Raw genomic sequence first — 26,005 nt, 5'->3', positions numbered from 1 at the left:
ACAAAAATGAACATATTTTCCCCCATGAATACATTTCTTGTGCAGGTCAATACAGCAAATGTTACTGGGGTTAGGGATCTGTGGAAAACTGATAGAAAGAACCTATTTATAAGGATTTTGGTTTACATTTATTTGTTTCTTTTTCTTAAATCAAACACGAATTATTGTGAATTGGCAAATTTGCAGACTAATTCGATAACAGAAAAAAGTTTGCAATTGATAGTATTTTATGTTTGATTGCCCCATCGTTTTCAGATAGGATTATGATTTCGATAACAGTTAAAATCTTGCTTAAACATTTATTACCTTCTCAATAACGTTTTTTTCTAGGACAAATGGGTACCGTTAGTTGCTGAGTGTAGCAGTCATACGATGCTGTATGGGTGATAAAGGGTCTCTAATAGCAGTAGGACATGGATGTTTAGTCAATGACAATATGTATGATTTATGTGTAAAACTAATTACAACAAATGTAATAATTAAAGCCTAACTTTTCTTGCTAGTGATTCATTTTTCCTTCTTCATGGCGCCTCCTCTTTATTTACATCAAGCGTGAAAGATTTTGAGATCTGTTAATCCTGGTGTGGCGGATAAAGTGGGGAAAGAGAGAACTAACAAATCAAATTGGCCTAAATATGGAAGTAGGGGTCTGGATAACATACTCAAGAGCAGATATATATCTTAGTTGAAGAAAAGGAAAGTACTTCCAAATGCAACATCACCATTGTGGCAATATCATTGTTGGTTTACTTATATATTTCATTTTCTTACCATGAAGAAGATAACAAATGCTTACCATTTTGAATGATAATTATATCAAACCATTGGTTTTGTTTTTCGTCTTCTATTTCTTTTTTTAAATGCTAGGCTGATTATTGCATCATATCAAACGGAGAATGACAGTAGCATATTCCATATATAGAGATCACATACTGTATTTGACATAGCATTGTGTTGGCTTCTTATGTTTACAACGGTAACATTATCAACTGCTGTGTTCCAGCTTTCAGCCGAAACTGATTGACCCATGAATGTCGCCGATTAACATTGAATTAATTTTTTACACGTGAAAAAGCCAGCTTTTTGAATTAGAGAAATTAAATAATATATAGCTTTAATGACAAAAAAAATGTTTAGGACCTATATCTTTCAAGATTCAGTATTATTAAGATGACTTTGCATGTGTGACTTTTTGCATGTGATGATGACATTGGGGTTTTAACATTATTAAGTCTGTGATTTGTAAAGTTTAACTCGTGTATGAAACCTACATCGTTTGGCAGAATACGTTGCGTTCCATTTGTATTCACCTGGGATAGATACTACATCTGACACGTTTTATTCTCTATGTAAATGAATAATTTTAATCGTCGAAAATGCATTATTTTAATATTATACATTTTAATTCAAATTTAGATGACATGCAGTCTAGCTTATACTGATAAAATTGCTGACATTTTTATATCCTCTTAAAATAAATCAATGTTCTCCAAACTTAATACTATCAAAGGAAAATCAGTGTAAAACAAAACCAGAGGTTTTAGAAGGGGTAGGGATCTTTTAAATAAAACAATTGAATTTATTAGTTGTTGTTCTTGTTTGGGGTTTACATTCATTCTTCAGCACATGATAAGCTATACATTAGCAGGTAGAGGAAGAACCAGGGAAAACTCAGCTCAGAACGACTGACATACGGGAAACAACTGGCAAGGTTTTTCACATATCCACATTGGCCAAGCCAGACACTTGAACCCACATGCAAGCGCTTTGAACCACTAGGTCACCAGGGTTTACAAATTTAAATGAAGGACTTTATTGACTTTACCTTTTTAGAAATATAAAGGTATTATATTTCTATCCATGTTGAGGAGATCCAAAACTGATGATCTTTTACATAGTCAAGGAAACATCACTGCAGCAGTTAAAAGTTTCCTGCAAATATGTGAATACACATCAAAATGTTGCTTTTCTTCTTTAACCATATCGTTGCATATAGGCAGTTTTGTGCTGACATGCTGTTAAACAATAAAACCTAATAGCTTCAATGTTCAAATGCTGTTTTTTTAAGCTTTTCGTGTCTGAAATATAGGTATACGATAATTCCGACTGTATTGAACATTTTCCGACACGTTTTTATAACATTATACGTTAATACAATACTATAAGCATATATGTATTAGAAGAGCTATTATTTTTTTATTTTATGATGAGATGTGTCAGTTTTTGGTTACAAATCACACAAATGGACAACACCTGAATCAAGATGCATGCTATCAAATGTTGAAATCATTTGATGAAATGGGAAGAATGAGTTGGGCTAAATGTGAAGAATATTCAACTCAGTCATGGATTTGATGTTATCTGTTAACACCATTGACATTGCATATTCTTTCAATCCTGGCATTCAGAAAAAAATGAAATTTAGATCTAGATAAAACTTTAAAAACAAATTGCATTGGAATGTTACTGTGTGTCACTATTTTTATGGATCTTGGGGTTGCCGTGAACCACAAATGTAGTATCCAATACAAAAATGAGCCAAATATGATGTAGAATGCTGTCACTCATTTTCTTATTGATGTATTCATAGTGATCAATAAAGATCAGTTGTTTGATAATTTCTATTCTATTACTATAATGAAATATAGCTTTGGTATATGTTAGTTCATTTTATTTCATAAAAGAACTTAATAGGGATATCTGCTGGAATTGACTGAATAATATATTTACTGAGTGGGTGAAAAACTAAGTATTATCATGAAGGGTTAAACCGTAAGTGAAAATAGAAGAGAAGTTCAAGCACGACATGAAATATAAATGTTTTTCACTTGATACCAGCATATTTTCTTTAATTTTATGCTCAAAGGTATTGTTCATCTTTGTGAAACAGTACTGTGGCAGACTTTGCATGGTAATGGCAGTTTCTTAATGTACATGTTGTTCTGTGTTATGTATATCTGTAAACAAAATGAGTTCCACACCAGACTAATACAAATGAACCAATAATTAGCATGATATCAAAGTACATGTTTCAGGATAGTAACGTTTATTAATAAGAAAAACTCAACCATTGATGTATCAATGTATTATTGTCATCTTATCATTGCATAAGAAAATATTGAAAAATTAAGCCGAAGTGAAATTGTCAAGATGCCATTTTCGAAAATTCACATCGGTGGGAAAGTTGAGTGAATGAATGTGATTTTGCTAAAAAGACAAGAATATATGAAACTGTAAGTAACTGTTAAATGTGTATAAAAGATGTAGTATAAAGTCTAGTTTAGTCACTATTTGTGTTACTTGAAATACTATATCTCTATTTCCTCTCCAGTGAAGACATACATCCACTGCCCTTTGCATCAGTACTACTGACATATTGCGCAGCATGTGAAAGTGACAGAGTTTTACTTCTTTGTTGAATATTTACATGGCTGTTGTGGTGAATCATTGGGGAGAAAAAATCAGAATTCATAGCCAGGAATCGATTGACATTGTCTAGCATAAGAGATGATGGCCAGTGGTGGGGATGTTTTACTTGTGGCAGGCTGAAGGACAGATGATAATAAAGGTAATGTTTGAAATATTTCTTCTTTGATTTGCTGTAGTTACTTAATGACTGGATGTTTTTATGTCCTGGTGTTTAAACTATTTGATTTGAGAGAATTCCTTCATCATTTAGCTTCTAGATGAGGTGTTTCTGAACACTACAAATACAGGTTGTAAACTGTAGACATACATATGTGTTAGTGATATGTACATGCAGGTATTCATAGCTTACATACAGTAGTTTTACAATGGTGAGGTAAAACTGGATGGTAAAAGTCCGTCGGAGGCAAGACTTTACATTTACTCAATCTTTCGTATTGTCGAATGTTGTCCAGGTCGATGTGTTCCGTCAGCTATTGCGGGTGCCGTGCGGGTGAGTGAAAATATTTACACAGGTAAGAATACAATGAACACACATCCAAGTATTTGATTTCTTCTCCTTTCTCCTCGTCGGCTTGGTACAGCAAACAGTTGGCATTCGTCTGTCCTCCGTACAAACTGTTCCGCGGGTTCGGTGGGTCCACCAGCTTGTAACTTTCCATGATGCGTTTAAACTCGGGATTGAATTTCAACGATGATCGTAGTCGTGTTCCCACATTTCTACCACTTGGTATCCTTGCTGTTCTATCTTCAAGCGCCGCAGACAAATGGCCTGGTACAAGTCTGCCATGGTACGTTGTAATAACTGATTTGTAGTGTCACGTTTAAGGTAGCAGAGGGGACATCCGCGAAAATCAACCGTAAAACTCTTACACGATCTTGGGATTTTCTAAGTCCCAACTTTCCATACGTTCCGATGGTCTTTTGCCTCCTCCGTTTCGTGCATGTTGAATCCATTTATTTTCCTTGTCGCACAAGTAATGTAGCCAGGGTAGGGCTTTGACCTAGTATTACTGTTTTTGACGTCTGACAAAGTCCCTCGTTTGAGGGTTTATGACAGACAGGGAGTTTTCGGGAATGAATCGTTTGCGGTATACTAAGAAAAGGGCTTTGGCGATGGTGCAAGCTTCTTTCGAAGGATCGATTCTTCCGTGCTTCATGAACAGTTCTCGACATTTTCTACAGCAACGTCGTAAAATGTCCACGTCTGATCGACAATACTTTAAGATTTCTTCCTGAAAGTCGAAGGTGTCCGAGGCGTGAGAGTGGTACCAAGCGTAGAAAGCTTCTCTGTGTTCGGTACGCATGCTGCCAGGGTCGCAGTAGTGAGCCTCAGATAAATAGGGTAGAACGGCGAGTTGATTGGCCATTTCTGTCATTTCAAACGTTTTAGGCATTTGGCTCAAAGGCATGGTCAGATAACTCATCGAATCTTTAAACTGCACTTGTCCCACTTGCATGGAAATGATTTTGTCTTCATTCAAAGTGACTTTGGCACGTTCAAGACTTTGTTCAGTATGGTATCTGAGAAGTAACTCTCCATCGTGTCCCGAGAAATTGTGAGCCATCACCTGGCATGGCTCCACATCTCGACGATTGGGTCTAAGATCCTTTGTGCGAAATGGATCAGCGTGTTAGGTCCCCGACAGATTTTTTCACGTCCTCCAGGAATCTTGTTCAGTTAGGGGAATGACTAAAGATAGGCTCCTGGATGCACTTCTCGTACGCTTGGTGAGCCACGCAGAAATTAGGAATGTGAATACCTGTCTATTTGCATCCATTCAAAATAGGAAAAGATGAAATTGCCTTTTGTTCTTGTAGCCATCTTCTCCCTGTTGGGGTTGGTATTTTTTAATGTAGCATTCTTTTTCGAAGTCCACTATTTGACGACAAATGTGACATCCTTTCTTTCCTGGAGATACGTGAGCCTTGGCACTATTGGTACGTACGCCTTAACCACAAGTAGGGCACAATCTGATCAGTTGACTAGCACTTTTCTGCTGTGAACCTTGCGTCTATAGATGTTAAAGTAGCAGGTAGGGCTGACAAAAGTGCACTGATAAGCTGGGCAGTACACTCGTTATTGTCCTTCGTCAAGACAGGGTTTAGAGGCCTAACGTCCTGACCATTTCGATCAACATTGCTTGTGTTGATCTCGATTGTCACAGCCATATATACATTTCTCATAATAATATCTGTATCCCAGGATTCCAGTGATACTGGTAATGGCATCGAACTATTCATCGTGATGACAGACGTGAATGTATTTTCCGTCTTTGAAATATTTGCCTTGAAACAACAGAGGTCCGCGCACTTATTGAGGGTGTACTTTCAAGTTGTAGCGTGGAGCTAAGACGTCTTGCAATATTTGCATTTCAGGAATGCCACAAGCTCGTTTGGTGTAACATAAGTTCTGCTTCTCTTTGTTGTTTGGTTCGGTCCGATCGTTGAATAGTTTTCCAGTCTCTTTTCCATTCTTCAGTGTCGTTCTTGTCGGTATACGTTCATCCCACCACGATAGCCCTGGCTAAACACATATGGTCTTGAGGGTTATTAATTTGGACGAGGTTGCGCTTGATGATGCGATGGTCGTCTACCAATAACACCTTTTTGCATCCCGTTCCTTGGGGAAGATACACACGGGTCATGAACATTGTCGCATTTCCATCGGTGATGGGAAACTTGTCGTTGGATTGTTGCACGTGTTGAATCTTGTCGATGACTTTTGAAAGTGCTAATTCTGATGGGTTGCTAAAGTCGATCCAAACAGGGGACTTTACACTGTCGTGATGAATGGAAAGTCTCAAACGATCGTCTTCTTTGGCTTGACAGTGTCGTTTAAGAGTAGTTAACAAAGAATCCCACACCTTCGTGATGAACCCCTCTGCATTCTGTAACGGTACGTCTGACTTGTAATCTTTAAACTTCCCCGTGTACATGTAGGCTATGGTTCTAAATTTTCTAGAGGAGGGCCTTTCCGTCTAAAGAATGTGATAGTATTTTTCACGGCTTAGTAGTGGTTGTGGTGAACTTTGGTTTGGTGTAGACTTTCTTTGTCAGGATTCTGTCTCACTCATGTCATTTTCAAAATCGCTGCCATGAATTTGAGCCAAAACTTCAGCTACTGTGCGAGGCGATAGGTCACGTTTCTGCCTCTTACTTTCTTCTCCTTTCTTCGCGAAATGATGCGATCGGTTCATCTTGGCTACAAAAAGTCAAATGACTACATTTTAAACGCTATGTGTCTCTATATCAAAGTCAGGCCAGTGTCTTCCCTATATAAAGGGTGAGTGTCTTCCCTTCCAGTATTTGTTTCACTCTCAAACCTACCAGAACGATGGAAGAACCAAAACATATCGAACTTATGATCAAAGCTTTGCGATGTGTCATATGAAAGTTTTCTTCAGACAAGCCGATGGACTACTCTCCCTCCTTTCGAGATAAAGCCAAGATGCTTGCTATATCTGTCAAAGAAGGAGCAATTGGGTACAGAATGTCCAGACCGTCAAAAAAGCAAGACAGGTGTCAGAAGAGACAAAAGTCAAGATACGTGTTATTATTGTAAAGAGAAATGACATTGGTCTTTAGTCTGCCCTAAGAAGCAACATGAGCAAGAGGAAGAAGAGGTACCCTCCCAAAAGGAAGAACCCAGACAAATCCAGAAAGAGAAAAAAAAGACGAAAAGAGGAAGAAGAGGATAAACCTGGGAGAGTGAAGAAATTTAAAAAAGAAAGAGTGAACAATGACACAGAAGATGTCTATGAACTTTTCAAAGTGTTGTGTTGTGAATTGGATTGTAAAATTTGCACCAGAATAGACCAGACAGAAAACGTAAGTGTCTTTTGGTTTTGAATTTTTAGAATAAGATCCTACACTCGCGCACTAACACACGGTCATCAATGAGCGAAAAAAATTGATTTTGAGTTTGAATTGATTTTGGCAAAATTAATGATATCTCTTTTCGAGTGAAATGGGTGGGTGTCGTTGTGTTTTGGGGGTTTTATTGGATTTTTTAAAATTTTAAAAATATTCAGGAACGGGAAGCAGTCAGCTTTAACTGACTTAAGCCTTTGCCATGGCCAAGGCCTATTTCAGGACTTGCTCCTGTCGATGATTTGGTAGAAATCACTAGGGTTGGTATCTCAGGCATAGTAATATGGTTGGGCTGTTATGCTCGGGAAGGTCATTTTCTCTTGGGTCGTATTAAAGAAGTCCGATACATTTGTTTAAGACTCCTTAACTGTTTGACTTTCAATGTTCTCTTTCTCTTCTAGACCTTGTTTCTTCTCTTTCTGCTGCTTCTTCTTTTTGTCATTTCCTTTTCCTTGCTTCTTCTTCTTCTCGCTGTTGCTGTCGAAGGAGAAAATCTTGTTCTGCTTCTTTCTGCTGCTGTAAAAATTTCTCCAATTCTTCTTTCTGTCTCTGTTTAAAATCTTCGACGTGTGGTAAGGAAGGAGAAGGTGACGAAGGCACTGGTACCGGAACAAATTCTTGCGAAGAAGAGAGAAAATCCACTAGATCCCAATTAATGTCGGTCTCTTCTGGCAGACGACCGTGTTGACTTTGGTAGCTGATGCTATGCCATTGCTTTTCGTCTCTACGGCCGGTGTACCCCATTTAATCGTCTTCCTTGTTTCCGTCATGTTTGAAAACTCTGTCGCATTATTTCACTGCGCACAGAAGCAAGCGCATCTATATAGGGAATGTGACGTCACAATCAGCTCTTTCGGATTGGAAGGTAGACTCCATACTGTGACTGAATTTTGTAACGCGTGTTAGGATTGGTGAAAAAACTAAATCCGTTTCGATCCGCTCTTCCACTATAAATAAACGCGGTTCACTTCATTCCCTTCATATGTTCTTGTCACAAGATGTGGACTAACGTTGAATCGTCTACCCTCGTATCGTCGATGAAGTTTCCGTACGGAATTACACATGTATGTCAAATCATCATCAACAATCATCCGGATCACCGATACGAGCATTTGGAAAAGAAGGCTCTATGCGGAGAGACAAGGCTCTCTAAAGAGAGCCCTTATCTACGGTCCAGAAGACAGAAGAAGTTTGAGGAAAAGAAGAAGACATATGCGATGCCCTCTATGTTAACGGAATGATATTAAGAAAAAAAAGGTCCTTTTCAGGTCCACTCAAATGTCTCGAAAAGATTTGCTCTTTTGCCGACAAATGTTTTTAGTCGATTTTATATTTAAGTTTGCGTCTAAAACATTTACTCTCATTCGTAAAAAAAATTTAAGTCGATTTTATATTTTAGGTGTGAGAGCTTGATATGCTTCAATCTATGTATGTGCTATATACGTCTATGTTTCTACGGTATTTGTCTCTGCCTAGAGTAGCGCGTATTCAGATCAGACCCTTGCAACATTGTTGCCAATATCCTGCACCGTGACGTCACCCACCTGTTCCATTCCTATTGTCACTATGCAAAACCCAACCTTTTGTCCTGTCGCTATAGTGCCCAGGGGGTCTTGTAATGCTAATTCCCACTGTCGCTATACATTTTGTCGCTATAGTGGCCCAGGGGGATTTTGTACGGACATTCCGATCGTCTCTATAGTGGCCCCATTCACTACTGATATTATAATAGACGAATTAATCTTTGTTGATGTTTAATTCTTGTATTCAGTTCACACAAAAAAACACCCCAATAAAATTATCTTTTGCAGCCGACATATTTTCTTTTAAATAATTCTCTAAATTTGATTAATATCAGATGACTACTATAACAATGAAATAACTGGGATATAATTTTCGCTTACATAGATTTACATAAAATAACTTATGTCGTTATGGCTCATCAATTGCTAGGCCAATACAAGTATTTTCCAGTATTAGCAACAAGCTGAAATAACCTAGTTGAAACATAATAAAGTTAAAAGTTTTTCTGTTTTATTCGTTTGTCTTGTCTATGTTTTGTATTTGCGATCGAAAAAGACTCATTAAAAAGTCTAAAGCGCTCAGGCTAATTAGATACTTGTTTCGCACTGTTCGTTGTCAGTTTATTGCATATATATATATATATATATATATATATATATATATATATATATATATATATTACACATTTAACGGTTATCCTAACAAATATAACAGTTTTTATGATTAATTACCAGATTTTACTACAATAACGTGTTTTGGGTACGGCATTTTTGGGTACGGGTACGGTCTACACTTTATTAATCAGTAAAAACCGGAACTTTGTAAGGTCGGGGTTGAGTGCAACGGTACTTACGTGCAACCGGCCGGCGAGATGCAAATTGTATGTTAGCAAAGCACGGTACTATCCATGAAAGAAGGACGTATTATACAGGTATAGGTCTTATAATACCCTTTGAATTTGCATACTATTTTTAAATTTTAAAGTTCTTAGTCTGTTTATAACAGCCGCTATCTCAAACCTACATTGATGTAAACTACGCAGTATTAATGGCTCAGTTTTGATGCACTTAAGCACTTTTTCAGACATGTATTTCTTTCATAGTCAGTCTCCCATTATTTTAGAAATGTAGTTACTTTTGCAAAATATGGGTAACAAATGATAATGATATATTCCCGCATTCTCTTTTTAACGTGCTTTTGATGAATCCGTGTCCTAAAATGTCTGAGATAGTGTATTTCGTTACCTATTTTGACGCATCTCAGAGAAGGGTGTTTTTTTTTCTGTTACACCATCAAACATATGCACCGGTACAAATAATATACTGCAGTGAAATATCATTAGCACATAGATAACTCAAGTTTACAATAAAATTACATTAAACAACTTAGCATTCAATTAACCTTTTCTTATATTTATCATAATCTTGATTTCTTAACTGAAGTTGTCACAAAAGCCAAAAAAATCAAATTGGAAAGTCATGTTAGTATTATGATAGAAGTGTTTACTTATAAAAGTATTAGATTTAGGACATGACTTCTTTTCCAATACTTAACCCTGGTTGTGCAGACGCCATATATTTATTGATGATGTCACCTAGCTCTGTGTGTGGATACCATATTTTTATGGCACAGGACAGTGACATCTACGGATGTCCAATCTAGGCCAGTGATTAATTGTGTGCTAATAATAACAGGGAGATAGCATATGTAATTGTCTCGAAGATCACGGCTCTGCATCACTGTAACAGAACATCAGTGAAACAAATATTCAAACAGACTTATTTGCCCAGGAAAGTCTGTTGTCAGCAGTGGATGTTGATGTAAACAATATAGTGGTTGTTAAGTAGTTGCTGTCTCGCAGCTGTCCCATATCCAGTTGGTTACTGTATATATGTATGGGATAGTCCGAATTAGAATAAAGTTTGTTAGGGCTTTGTGTGGAGGAATAAATAGCAATATACAGAGTTGTCCAAATTTTGAGAATTAATTTTCTTCAGGAATATATCACGTGTTGATATAAAAGTGCTCTGACACTATCGCGTGTTGATATACAAGTGCTATGACATGGTCAGCCCATTCAGGAACAACTTTAAATTTACACTAAATCAAGCATAAACTATATAGTAGCTAAATTTATCAACAAGTCTGTCATGTGCAGAGCCTTTTCTTTTATTGGGTGATACATTGTATCGTCAAGAGTGAGAACTGTACGAGTTTGAATGAGACAAATCATTCATTATGGGGGGGGTGTCGAGTGTCGACTCCAACATATTCCTTCCTTGCCTATCATTTAAAAAAAATAAAAATCACAATATTTCTGTCGCATTATAAAGTTATTTCTACTCTGCTTCGCTCTCTCTCTCAACAATCTAGTTGAAAAAGAAATGGACAAGAGAGATTCACTTCTTAATTTAACCCACTGTTACGACAGCAGTGTGAAATGTCTGTGACTTTGGAATCTAATAACCAAGACCTTCATCTAATATCTGAACTTTAAACCCGGTACAAATCTTTCCCTTTTTTCTCCCCTTGTAAGTTCATGTTGTTTTGTTTTAAAAGAGCTAGTATCTGAGGTAGGCCAATGAACATAAAAAGCTTGATCTCTTATTTTTTTCCCTCATATGTTTGACAACGTAGAAGTTATGATATGTTAAGATTGTTGCTGAGAAGTTTTATTTCAGATATTTTTGGCAAGTTGCAATTATTAATTATCATTGAAAACCTCACAACTCTTGCCCTATAATTTATAATGGGTGAGAAATATTTGTTAATTTTTGGTAATAATGACTTTCAGGCCTCTCCAATGTACAGCTCCACTCAAAAGAATACCTGATAACCAACATCACTATCATACATGTGTACCGGACATAAGAGCTCCCCAGTGTTTCAAACTCCATCTCAGTGTTCATCCTGTTGTTTATTTCTGCATCACATGGCGGTAAAGATCAAAAAACTAACTTGGTAGTACACTGGCATTTTTGGCTGTTTCATTGCCATATATAATCGAAAATTGGTACACTAATCTATTGTGTCACAAGAAGACCCAAACTAATGGCTGTGATAATATTGCTCTATCTGATGATATTGCAATCAGATCATTCCAATGTAGACATTAGAATGTAAAATAATTAAATATGTCTATTTGGTTTGCCACTGACAGTTGTGGAAAATGAATAAGTTTTTTTGAAAAGGATCCGAAAGGACCCAAAGTATACAATAGAGAAAAATATACAATATGAGAAAGCGCTCATGCACAATCCATACAAGTTACCCCCCAGAAATACTTAAAGTAAACGAACAAAATATTACAATATGAGAAAGCGCGCAGGCCAAACCCATACAAGCTACCCCAAAAAATACTTGATTAAAGAAAACAGACAAAAATTAAAAACTGACGAATAGCAGTAACCTTGAACAAATACACTAAGCCTACGGGTACAACTACGGTTAGGAAGGTGGGCCAAGCTCTAATGGTCTGAAAAGAACAGAAGAGGGACCACCCTAAAAAAAACAAATAAAAAACTAGCGGGACATTATAAGATGTATTAAAAGTGAGAATTTAAGACAATCTGAGTTGTAAAGAAAGTTATTCAAAAACTATATTTGCTGTCATATATTAAAGAATGCATTAATTATAGAAGCTGTCAAAGAAATCAAATTCAGTCTGCATGTTAATAGATAGTAAAGGAAAGTTATGATGTACATAAGATTTAGTAATGAAGCTGGCAAAAAGAAAAGTTTATGTAGTACGAGTCTAGAAGTAACCCTAAAAGTAATTAATTCCATGTGTGAAATCCTCACTAATCGATAACAAACCTGCAGATGGATTTTGTGTCAGTTGTTACATTTGTCACATGTATATACCTGTATTCATCAAATTTATTCTTGCAACCAACAGTAATTGCTTATAGAGATGTTTACATACAAATCTGTAAGACATTTGCCTTTGAACAATTTTCAGATGAGATAACTAGTTTTCTATTAGTTTGACTTCATTGCATAAACAGTAGTATCTTCACCCTAAAATATGACAAATATACATGTAATTGTTCTACATTATGATAATTATTATTCTACCTTCATAACTAAAACAACTTGATAACATTGAGGTCTTTGAACAATGACTGCTGTATTTAGTTGGATAAAAGATTCTGCCAACAATATTATTTGAAACAGTCTTTTAAACCTTTCAAGCACTAACATTACTTTTTGGTTGCTATGGCAACCAAAGTAAATTTATAATTATTTATCATTTTCAGCATGATTAGTATTTGTTCCTTATCAGTGAACTATATAAGTGAATAGAATTATGTTTTATATGGAGAAAATTTGTGAATAATAACTACATAAATATTGCACCATCTAAATAGTGTACCATGCTGAAATGTAGAGACATGTTTGAAAGTAAAGTTTTAATTATCTAGCATAGACCTTAAAGTAATGAACTGAGGATATGTAATATGTAGAAACAAATTAACTGTCCATGTACACATTCAGAATAACTATATTTGGTGGAAAAGTATACACTATATTCGATTTTTTTTGGTCAAAAATTACTTTTCTACCCATTTTCTGCATTTGGTTGCTATGGTAACCATGAACACACATCAATTTCACAGACATTTTTAGTGTTTGCAATCTGCATCACTTTATACAATTTCACACCAATCTGATAATAAATACTACTTTTGTAGTTATATGGATTTGTCCCAAAAAGTCTATTGTTCTGAAACAATTCAGTATACACATTGAAGGCAGTTAGAAACAAATCAGCGCTTGTTTCAAGGTCATCCTAAAACAACACAGCACTAGCAAGGTTAATTGGCGTTCTGAATATATAGAACCACAATTAAATCTGCATCCTTGAAAACATTATGTCTCCTAAAGAACAAATAAGATCAAACGAAATGTGCTTCCTATAGGTTGGGGTCGGGAATCTGGGCACTTTTTCATATCCGGGCATTTTCAGTGCATAGTTATGACTGCCAAGGTGAAAACAACAGCCATTGCTCTATTGGCTTCAGTAACAGTAAAATTTTACAACATTTTAAGATTTGCAATTATTATTATAAATGCAGTGTGGATAAATGTACATAGGTTGAAAAATACACAACTTTTAGTGCTTATTAATCAAGGTTTAATAGGACAATTCAAGAATAATAATTATGGAAAAAAATATAAATTAATGAGAACTTTAAACAAAATAATTAGGATCACAGGTAATACCAATTGAAAATTTCAGATTTTGATATAGTTTAATAAAAGAAAACTATTTTTAAGAAAAAGGTGTACAATTACTTCAACAAAATATTTTATTAAAAAACAAACTTACCAGGTGTATCTGTAAGATAGTTGCAAACATGTGGCCATGTCACTTCAGGCCATTTTGTTGGGTTATGTACCCAAATATTAGCTGGAAATTTATAAGGACAATCATTAATTTCCACAACTTTAAGTTTCTGTAAATATCGTGCATTAGCATCACTATCCAGAGTCTCTTTGTAAACCTAAGACATTGCAAGAATGGCCAACTGATCTTATGATCCTTGCATTTATGTTCATCATTTTATTAATGAAAAGTGTACAATATTCAAACTATATAACAAACACAGACTTCAAACTGCCTTGACACTAATTGGCATATATTGTCGTGTACACATGTACGCGACACGTAAACACCACTGCCACCCTCATCAACCTAAAATATATTACGTTTATAACAATATTCAGAATTGGGATTAAAAAAAACAACACAAACACCAAAAATTCTGTGCAAACGTAAGATAAAGTTCTTCTTTCAGTAGCGCTAATACAGAAGAGGTATTTTCTCTACGTGATAACACTAGCCGCATATCAACTGATTATGTGATGTGATTTATTTGATAACCTGTAAAAAATGTAGCACGTAATATGTTGGACAAACACTTCAACAAGTTTCTAAAAGAATGAATAATCATCGCTTTCATAAAAAAAAAATCGAGATCCTGTTTTCCTCTAACATTTCAACACACTTTAATGCCAATAATCACTCTCTACTCGAGTTTTCTTTCATGCCAATATATATTGTGCATGGTGACATGAATAAACTCATAAAAGAAACTTACTGGATTCATAAATTAAGTACTTCTTATCCTAATGGCCTTAATGCCAATGCACTATATAAAATTGTATAATTTAAATTGACATATTGTATATCCTTTATAACAATATAATTATATGTATGACTGTTTGTCTGTATTTTATTACAATATTCGACAGGCACACATTCGTGGTTTTATGTCCTGCTTGTACAGAAGACTATGCATCACTTCTGAACAGAAACAGAAATAATAAACAAAATAGGTAAACTAAAACGGTTTGCAATATCGAATGTAACTAATGCTACCGTACTAAGCAATTGTTTTCACCTCCGCAATATGGTGGAAAGTAAGTCGCTACGTTTGTGATGTCGTGCCGATCCAACCTATAGACCTGTTCAGCAAAGGTTGTTATTTTGCTTGGCCTATTAATTCCCCTAATTTACCCATGATGCAGTGTTCTTTCTGGTGAGCAATCTTTATAGTAATGGCATCAGACAGCTATGAATGAACACATTTATGACAGAATGCTGTACATGAGGAAATTATGATTTGTAGTTATTTGAATAATACTCAAATGAAAAATAAACTTTGATATAAATGATTTTGATATGAATTAATTACTTTATTTCCTAGTTAAGTTCTTGTTATAATGTAACATGATTAAGCTGTACCGATTAATCGGCCATACTCATAATCAGACTGATTATTAGAACAATCGGTATAATTGGTATCGACAGAAATAACTGGTGCTGATGTAAACAAATTTCCAAAATATAATTTGAATCATAACATTCATCTTGACATGGCTGAATTTTAAATCAGAATTAAATAGTGGAAATTAAGGAATAAACATTTGATTTTGGGGTTAATTGAAAGACAGTATATTCTTAAAAGTAAATACTTGTTAACACGCTTGCCGTAAACTACCACTGATTGTCTGCACACAACAAATTATCAATACCATTCATGCACTCATCCTAATCACAGCAGCCAATGAGGCCTCATGTGGCTGTTGAACTTCCAGCATACGCATTAGCAGATAGCTAGGCAGATTAGATAGCTAGTGAAATTTCCAATTGGATTTCGATGTCTGATGGCCAAGGCAGAACTGCGCTATAAAATTCCAAGTCAGAAGTACTTTTCCACATCTTTGATACCTGACATGAATAAGGCGATACAGAGCAAGGTGCGTGATTTAGTTTCTGCCCAATCGCTTCAGTCTCTGATGCATGGTCAGACCCGTCCATCGGCGTAGCCTTGTTGCAGTCTTGCTGCACACTGGGTAACGGAAGACTTTCAGTGGAAACAGGTGATTTTAGCAGCAACGCCTCTCAGTGAATCGCGCACTGGAAAATATTTGGCGAGCAAACTGGACAAATTATGCGAGGAATACAACATTACCAAAACTCATATTTTCTCCTTCTGCGTAATGGAGGTACAAACTTGGTTAAAGCAATGCGTCTGGCTGAAATTGACAGCATCAGCTGTTTTGCACACACGCTGCAACTCATTATCAGTGATGGCATTCTGTCGCAGTCAGCTGTCAAAGATGTTTTGGTGATCTTGCAATCCATAGTCAGCAAGTTTCTGCACTTCATCCTGGCACAACAGCAGCATGAAGAGCAGCAGAAAAATGTTTGCATTACCCGTAAGAAAATCATCCAGGATGTCCAGACATGCTGGGATTCAACATACGATATGTTGGTTTTGTTATATGAACAAAAACAAGTCTTGGGGGCTTATGCCACTCTCTATGACCGGCCTAGTCCAACAGCCCAAGAGTGGATCTTGATTAACAATATTGTGGACACATTAGGCCCATTCGTGGACATTACCAAGGAAGTACGTGATAGCCAAACATCAGTATCCGTTATTCTTCCTATGCTGAAAATGCACAGAATGCTGCTTGCTCGAGAGCATGAAGCGACTCAAGGTATCCAGACAATGTGCAGTGATATGTTGACGTCACTGAACACACACTTTGCTGACGTTGCCAGCAACAAGAAGCTTGTTTTAGCCACCACCTTGGATCCACAATTCAAACATTGCCTATTCAATGAAGAATTACTTGTGACCAGATCCAAAGAATGGCTTAGAGCAGAATGCATCATAGTTGCTTCATCTGACAAGCAGAAGGATCCCCCAACCCAAAAAAGAAAAGCTGAAACTGAAACAAATGCAATTGGACCATCAATGCTGTGTCTCTGGGATTTGTTTTCTGTGGCCTGTAATGAACCTGTCATACCATCAGTGAAACAACCCATGTGGATGATGCCGTTGACGCGATACTTGAATTGTATCTAGCCAGCCCTCTGTTGCCACAAGATTAGAAGACATATACGGCTGGCGGAACACTCACAGGTTTCAGTTCCCTGACTTTGCCAAATAACTAGATGCTATTTGTCTGCACCAGCTTCAAGCGTTCCAAGTGAGCAGCTGTTTAGTGGCGCAGACCAGATTTTTTTCAGATCATCATGGATTGTTACTTGGAGAGAAGGGAGAAATGTTACTGTTGCTTAAATACAACCTACCTCAACTAGGCTTTCAGTATTTGCATCGAGCGTACAGTGATGTCTAACTTTAGTCTTAAAGCATGCGTATTATTAATTTTAATTATTATTGGGCTATCGTTATTAACATTTTTTTTAGTCATTTATTGAAATCTAGTAATTGCGACCTGCATCATTGAACATAAGTTAAAAGACTAGCTCAAATTTATATCTTGAATTGTCAACACTTGTATTGTCACCACATATGCCACTTAATATACTAACATTATTATTTCTTCATGTCTGTCGGTATTTTCCCAGTGGTCAAAATTTTTTGATTTAGTGTTATTTGTTTCTTAGGAAATTTTGTACTCCTCAAGAATTTTTAATGGTAGTTAAAAAACTTGATGTAAATCAGCACCAAAATCAAAGTGTTTGACAAGGAACTCGTCTTATTCCAAATAATTAGTTAATGACATTATAAGCTCTAGCACTAAAAACCATGTATTTATTCAAAGTATACATGATAGTAAGTTAGGATGGAATTCTGATGGAAGAACATAGATGACAAACATCAATTTTAGAACCACTTTTATTGACAATAGACCAAAGTATATTTAGAGTGTGTTACATATATTTGGTTTAATTTATATTTGGCTTAATTTAGTTGTTTGTAAGTTTTAAATTTTTTTTACTTTTAATTTCATTACATGTCAAATTTTGTTTACTAGGAATTTGATATTTTCCAGAAATTCAGTTTTACCTGACTCTCTTCATAAACACCTAATAATAGAAACACTGTTTCTATTTTTGACTTAGTTTCCAACCTTGATTCAGAAATCACTGAGAAAAGTAAACACCTTTCTATTTTATTTTATTCTCGGAGTAAAATGATTGGTTTTTATCAAGGTCATACTAGGAGTACATGATTTTTAAATGTAAACAGTCTCTATTTTGCAATTCTGTATTTCCCGAAATTGAGCAGTATTTAGATATAATAGTATCATTAAGAAAGATGTTTCTAGTTTGGGCTTTTAACTTGGACACTTGAAAAATGTTTGTTTGTGACCAGTGTGGAGTTGTTTTAAATTTTGTTCAAATTATTTGGATTCTAAAAGACTGATTATTTTTCTGGAAATATTTGAATGTTCATACAAAATTCTTGGACAAAGACGTTTCTTTAAATTTTATTCGGAAATTCAAACACCGGAATATTATTGTTTATGAATCAACAAATAACTGTAGACACTTCCATAATATATAGGCTACAGTATATGTCATCGTCTTCTATTTTTAATTTTTCATCCGGACTCGAACTTGAATTGATTAGAACATTTCATTACTAGGACTTTTAAAATTTAATTCATGGATTATTCTTGGATTATTTTTGATTTGGTTTTTAAAACCTAAAGTTCTTATTTTTTCATTTTTATATTGTTTTTCCAGGGAAATAAATTATTTGTTAAATTTTTCAAAGCTTGTTGTTTTCACTGTTTCTTTTGTTACTGTTTTTTTAGAGCATAAACACCTAACATAAGAAGTGAATGTTAGTTACAAAAAGAGAGAGATAATTATTTTGACAATATCATAGTGATCAAATATCTAGTAAGCCTATGGGTTTTCAGCCAGCCATACCAGGAAACTTTCCAAGTGACCAAGCCCAGTGATGTCATGGTGATAGCTGTTAGTACTAGACATAAACCAACTAGTTGTTTTCCATTTTTCCCCCTTCTTTATGACATGACTGGTAGGGGACCATTCATACCAGTACATGTTTTCTGGTCCCCAATCAGTCATGATCTAGACCATCATTTCACATTTAGGAGGCTGATTTAGTCATGTGACTAAGGCCCTTTACTAATAAAAACCACTAATACACTGTATTTATAAGGTGGGATGGGCTGTTTATTACAGTGCATATGAAAGTAATGGCTCATCAACAGTAACCAATCAGTTTTACATTTGTAGATGTTTTTGAAGCCCATTACTAAATTGATCACACAAATTATCTTTAAGGCATTTACTCTAATTTGTTTGCAGAATTATAACAAAAGTTCGACTTATAAGGATGCTTCCAGTCTAATTTAAATATGCTGCAAAATGAAAGTACATTCTGCTGAGTGAAGCTGAATTGTAGTCAAGATCTGAAATTTACTTCCTAGAATTGCTGAAAAATTAAATCCATTATCCAGATAAAGCCTATAAATCCAGTATTATTTTAATTTATTGGGAATTTTCGACATTAAAAATAGAAACTTTTGGTAGACAAATCAGATATGGGGTATTATGTAGATATGGTATTATGTTTTTGTAGATATGGTATTATGTTTTGTATATTACATTTTCATGCCATTATAACAGCTTTTAAAATTTGTTGACATTTTTTACATTTTTATTTAGCACTGGAGCTCATACTTATTGCAAACAGAAAATTAAGTTTTCTTTTTTGTTTTAATAGTTTTTCTGAACTCAAATAAGCATAATTTGTAATTCCAGATAATTTGTATGTCACTGTGGAATGTTCCTTTGAAGACCTTCATCCACTTCCTGTGTGAATTGTTGGTGATATTATGCATTGTAAGTATTCACGCTAAAATAAAAAAATACATTTGGAGGAATTGTAAAGTGACTGATATATCCTTTTCACATATCAATTTTTAATTGCAAATATGTTAGCAGTTTGAATAGATATAGGTGCAAGAGTCATAGATAGAAAGAGAAAGAAAAACTTTCTTTGAATCATATTAGATTGACACTTGACCTATAACTGATTTAAAAGTATGATGACACATCTTTAGACTCACTGGGTTAAAGGTCAGATGAGTTTATGGTATGAACCTGCATCTGTCATGCATTATTCAAAGCAGCTGAGCTTGTTAGTCAATCTTGTTGTAACATCTTATGATTAGGTAAGTATTATTAAATAAACATTTGAATCACGTACATGATATAGGGACCCCGAGTGATCTAAAGCACTCACCATTCCGGATCACTACCATCTCACCTCTGTCTGCGTGGGTTCGAGTCTCAGGCTCGGCTAGCGTGGGTACATGGGAAAGCCTACCAGTAGCTTCTCATGCGTCGGTGGTATATGCCCTGGTTAGCTTTTTAAGACACTCCAGCACTTTCAGACTTTTGGAACACAGACTTACGATTTTAATCAAAGAGTCTAAAGCTATCATAGACCATATTTAATTCCTATTTTTTCTATCCTGTATTTTGGCCTAAACTCTCCAGATTACTGCAGCAAAGTAATCAATTAACACCTTGATGTGTACGCATACTAACCTTGATTCCATTACTCAGTCATGAAATTTTGCAATGGTCACAATTACTTCTGGTATCCAATGCACATAAATATCCAAAACAGTATTTTTCCTACTTTGGTAGAATCACATGTATGTTAAAGTCAAGTGAGCACTAGTTATAGGTAATCAAATCAATCTGTTCCCTAATCATTGGTCACATGCTTCGCTTTGTACGCAAAGATTACAGCTTTTGATAGAAGTATGATAAGTAGATGATCTTCATAACAATTAAGGACATATATGGGGATAAATATTAATAATTTACAAATCTTTCAACAATTTTAAAATAAATTTCTGCATTCATCAGCATGATCAGAGTTTAATCAGATAAGTAGATTTTGTTTTTCAACAAGCCCAGCAGGCACCTCAGTTACAAAACAGGAGAGGCCCAATCTGAAAGTATAGTGGCCCATACACCTGGCACATTTGAACATTGAAGTCATCAGAGGAACTTTTAAATTATTGTTTTCATTTTGGAATATTTTAAAATTAGATGTATTTTAGGAGGCATCTGTTTACCTTGTATATGTGTTACTGTGTAGGCTGTATACATGTGACAAAGCCACATGATACAGTCAATGTTGGTATGTGAGAAAGCTTGCCAGTAGCTTCTCGAGGGTCGGTGGTTCTTTCTGGGGATTTCCCGGGTTCTTCCTCCACCATTAATACTGGCTGCCATGTATAGCCTATCATGTGCTGAAAATGGCATTAAACCCTACAACAGCAACAACAACATGATACAGTGTTCTATAAATAAAACACCTTTTACCTAAATCGTTCACTTTGAATAGGCCTGCTGGTAAAATTTAAAGCAGTTTAGCATATATTAAGTTCAACTTACAGTAACCATTTTTGTGAATTTTTGTTATTTACAGATGGATTTAAGAACAAAATCATTTTTTGTGTGTGTGAAAAAAATAAATAATTGACCATCAGGCTTTGTGACCAACTATACCTGACTTGTCTCAACCTCACAATTAACTGGCTTGTTTATGTCTGTATCACCATCAGGCTGCGTGATCAACTATACCTGACTTGTCTCAACCTCACAATTAACTGGTTTGCTTATGTCTGTATCACCATCAGATTGTGTGACCAACAATACCCGAGTTGTCTCAACCTCACAATTAACTGGTTTGCTTATGTCTGTATCACCATCTGGCTGTGTGACCAACTATACCTGGCTTGTCTCAACGTCACAGTTAACTGGTTTGTTTATGTCTGTATCACCATCAGGCTGTGTGACCAACTATACCTGACTTTTTCCAACCTCACAATTAACTGGTTTACTTATGTCTATCACCATCAGGCTGTGTGACCAACTATACATGGCTTGTCTCAACCTCACAATTAACAGGTTTGTTAATGTCTGTATCATCATCAGGCAGTGTGACCAATTATACCTGATTTGTCTCAACCACACAATTAACTGGTTTGTTTATGTCTATCACCATCAGGCTGTGTGACCAGCTATACCTGACTTGTCTCAACCTCACAGTTAACTGGTTTGTTTATGTCTGTATCACCATCAGGCTGTGTGACCAACTATACCTGGCTTGTCTCAACCTCACAATTAACTGGTTTGTTTATGTCTGTATCACCATCAGGCTGTGTGACCAACTATACCTGACTTGTCTCAACCTTACAATTAACTGGTTTGCTTATGTCTGTATCACCATCTGGCTGTGTGACCAACTGTACCTGGCTTGTCTCAACCTCACAATTAACTGGTTTGTTTATGTCTGTATCACCATCAGGCTGTGTGACCAATTATACCTGACTTCTCTGAACCTCACAACTAACTGGTTTGTTTATGTCTGTATCACCATCAGGATGTGTGACCAACTATACCTGACTTGTCTCAACCTCACAATTAACTGGTTTGCTTATGTCTATCACCATCAGGCAGTGTGACCAACTATACCTGACTTGTCTCAACCTCACAATTAACTGGTTTGCTTATGTCTGTATCGCCATCTGGCTGTGTGACCAACTATACCTGGCTTGTCTCAACCTCAGAATTAACTGGTTTGTTTATGTCTATCACCATCAGGCGGTGTGACCAACTATAGCTGACTTGTCTCAATCTCACAATTAACTGGTTTGTTTATGTCTGTATCATCATCAGGCTATGTGACCAACTATACCTGATTTTTCTCAACCTCACAATTAACTGGTTCATTTATGTCTGTATCACCATCATGATGTGTGACCAACTATATCTGACTTCTCTGAACCTCACAATGAACTGGTTTATGTCTAACTTTACCCAACCTCTCTCAACTGCACAATGAACTAGTTTGTTTATGTCTAACTATACCTGACTTCTCTCAACCTCACAATGAACTGGTTTGTTCATTTCTAGCTATACCTGACTTCTCTCAGCCTCACAATTAACTGGTTTGTTTATGTCTAGCTATACCTGACTTCTCTCGACCTCACATTTAACTGGTTTGTTTATGTCTAGCTATACCTGACTTGTCTCAACATCACAGTTAACTGGTTTGTTTATGTCTGTGTCACCATCAGGCTGTGTGACCAACATACCTGACCTCTCTCACCCTCCTAATTTACTGGTTTGTTTATGTCTAACTATACCTGACTTGTATCAACCTCACAATTATTTGGTGCTTTATGTCTGTATCGTTTAATACTCTGAATCTGAAAAATAAATTTAAAAAATCATTGTTGCCTTCATCGACTTTGGAGGCTATATCTGATTTATTGAAGACTTCATAGTCACGATGCTAATCAGCCCAGCTCTGTAAAATGCTGAACGAAGTCTGCTTCCTCCATTTTGGATGACAGAGAATCTGATCTAGTCATAAATAGCAGTGTACAATAAAATCTCTGATAGCAGTCACATGATATGACAATGGTCATTTACCTCAATGCCAATAGTTCCTCATAGTGGGTTTTCCTTAAATCTGACACTTTGAAGACCAATCCATATGACTAGTATTTACTGCAGGCATCAAAATGCACTTCTATTTTAAATGTATGGTTTCGGTATGTCCAAATGTGTTTACATGTGAGTTGGACCTAGGCATCCAGTATTTCCCTTTACTCTCATTTGTGCTTCAGAGACCCACAGATTTTTAATTTGACTCTTAGTTTTGACACCAAGGAGATTTTTGACTCTCAGTCTTACACCCTTAGGGGATACACTGGCATCAAAAGGTGCTTCCACTGAAATATGGTAGAGACATCCAAAAGCGCTCATGCATGGTAAAGTGTTAAAAGCAAATTTCACTCAAGGTTGACAAAGTTTTGGCATGAATGTTTGTGTGTATATGTGTGTGTGTGTGTGTGTATATATATATATATAGAGAGAGAGAGAGAGAGATGACCACTGTAAAATGTTGTAAAAACCTGTAACTTATTGAACTGTTATGATTTTAGGGATTTTGTCTGTAATGTGGGGGCATATATATTTTGCAAATATAAATTTAGTTTTGTTTTCTTTTTTGTAATTAGATTCTCCCATGTAATACAGTTGTCACATTTCAAACACAGAGATGTGAGTCAGGCTTATTTCTCCATGTTAACCCTGAGACACGCACACGTGTTTGCTGTATTACTGTGCCACTCCCAAAAGGTAAAGTCTAGTTCTTTCTGTTAAACATTTGTATTGTACAGAACATTTTTTGTTGTAACTTACTAACTTTGGTGTCTGTATTATATTTTAACACTTTATCGACATTGTTACATTTAGAGTAATGAAACTTAATGATTCTATTCTTATTAAGAAGTACTTTGTTACAAGCAAAGGTTCACCACAGTCTTCAGTGATTATTACATTTTATATCACAAGGAAACATACACCAGTCTTCATTGATTACATTTCATTTACAAGTAAATGTACACCACAGCCTTGAGTAATTACATTTCATATTACAAGCATAAGTATAGGTGTCTGTGATTACATTTCATATTACAAGTAAATGTACACCACATGCTTCAGCGATTACAGTTCTTAATGCAAGCAAAAGTACACCACAGCCTTCATTGATTACATTTAATAATAATAATTAAAATTGGACATAGAGTGCTTAATCTTTAGATGCTCTAAGCAATTTACAATATTTGATAACATATAAAAACATATACAATGACAATATTACGAAAACAAAAATTGAAGTTTTCTATAAATTATGCTGAGCTTTTTCAAGGTCAAACAACAGAAGGGCTTTTAAATTGTATCAGAGGTGCCATTCTGTCAAATATAGTCGCTCCAACTAAATTATGAAAAACCTCTTAAAAGACAGTCAATGGAATTTGACTAGATGTAACAGCATCTTCAATGCTTTTCAGATTCATACAAATGGTTTTTATAGCCATTGTGCCAAAAATAGAATTTTTTTAAAAATAACTATATGTTATAAAAAGCCTTTGCATATTGAACAAATGAATTTGTAGCATCAACATTGTGTATTGAACAAAGGATTTTCTGTCATCAAAATTGGATGGAGATATACAAAATAGAGAAACCTTAATTCACTTATCTTCATAAGATGTGCAATCAATAGCATCATTTCTTCAAAAATCATTCAATAGGCATAGATTTTTTAGACACTGCTCTTGCATGAGCAAAGGCTTATTTGGGTCTCTTGTTACGATATAGTGTCATTACACTAATAAAAGTTGAGCATTGTTTGATAAATGTCACGATCAAATAAGTAAACGCTTAATGAACTCTTATAATTTAGGGACTTGTCTTGCTGTCAACATTTCATACAAGGCTGTCAAATCACTTAATGAACTCTTTTATAATTTCGGGATTTGTCTTGTTGTCCACATTTCATACAGGGCTGTCAAATTTTGCATATTAATACATGTATTAATAAGTCGTAATTAATAATTCATAATTGGTCTTATATCAGGGTATGAATACATCAGTTGTGAGGTAAATGGGACACATGACAGGATAGAGAAATGTCCAGAAGGACTTTACCAGGTGGACAACACAACAACTGCATCAGAGGCCAAATGCACCAGTGAAATTGAATGCAATCCAGAAGGTAGTTTATGAAGTTGGATGCTTTTGTCTCTGCCATCCATTTTTTACTTTTCATTTTTGGAGGCAAAATGCCAAATCCATTTAAGAGATCTGTATGAAATTGGATACACATATTTTGCTAGTGATGTGTATGTGCCGTGTATTCTCTCCGTGTCAGTATTTCTTATGTGCTTGTTTATTTGTGGGGGTGAAACGATTCATTAATACATCAATGCTCAGTACTTTTGCTTACCGATACGCATATAGATAGAGGAGGTGGATAATCGAATCAAACCGATGCTGCAT

At 35.5% G+C, this 26,005-nt stretch overlaps 1 protein-coding gene across 1 annotated transcript in view; it reads left to right on the top strand.

The window, feature by feature from the left end:
• The first annotated feature begins 9,644 nt into the window (after positions 1 to 9,644).
• LOC149774885 (uncharacterized) overlaps positions 9,645 to 26,005 on the top strand; it is a 51,164-nt gene continuing 34,803 nt past the window's right edge. The window contains exons 1-4 of the mRNA XM_089944673.1: positions 9,645 to 9,754; positions 19,889 to 19,969; positions 24,178 to 24,298; positions 25,584 to 25,721. Of these exons, the coding sequence (XP_089800799.1) occupies positions 9,731 to 9,754; positions 19,889 to 19,969; positions 24,178 to 24,298; positions 25,584 to 25,721 (364 nt within the window). The 5' untranslated portion in view covers positions 9,645 to 9,730. The remainder of the gene's footprint in view (positions 9,755 to 19,888; positions 19,970 to 24,177; positions 24,299 to 25,583; positions 25,722 to 26,005) is intronic.

Source organism: Sinohyriopsis cumingii, unplaced genomic scaffold, assembly GCF_028554795.1.
Source record: "Sinohyriopsis cumingii isolate HCF-2022 unplaced genomic scaffold, ASM2855479v2 utg000127l, whole genome shotgun sequence".
NCBI lineage: Eukaryota > Metazoa > Mollusca > Bivalvia > Unionida > Unionidae > Sinohyriopsis > Sinohyriopsis cumingii.
Note: the sequence above shows the minus strand (reverse complement) of the source record. Positions and strands in the feature narration are given on the sequence as shown.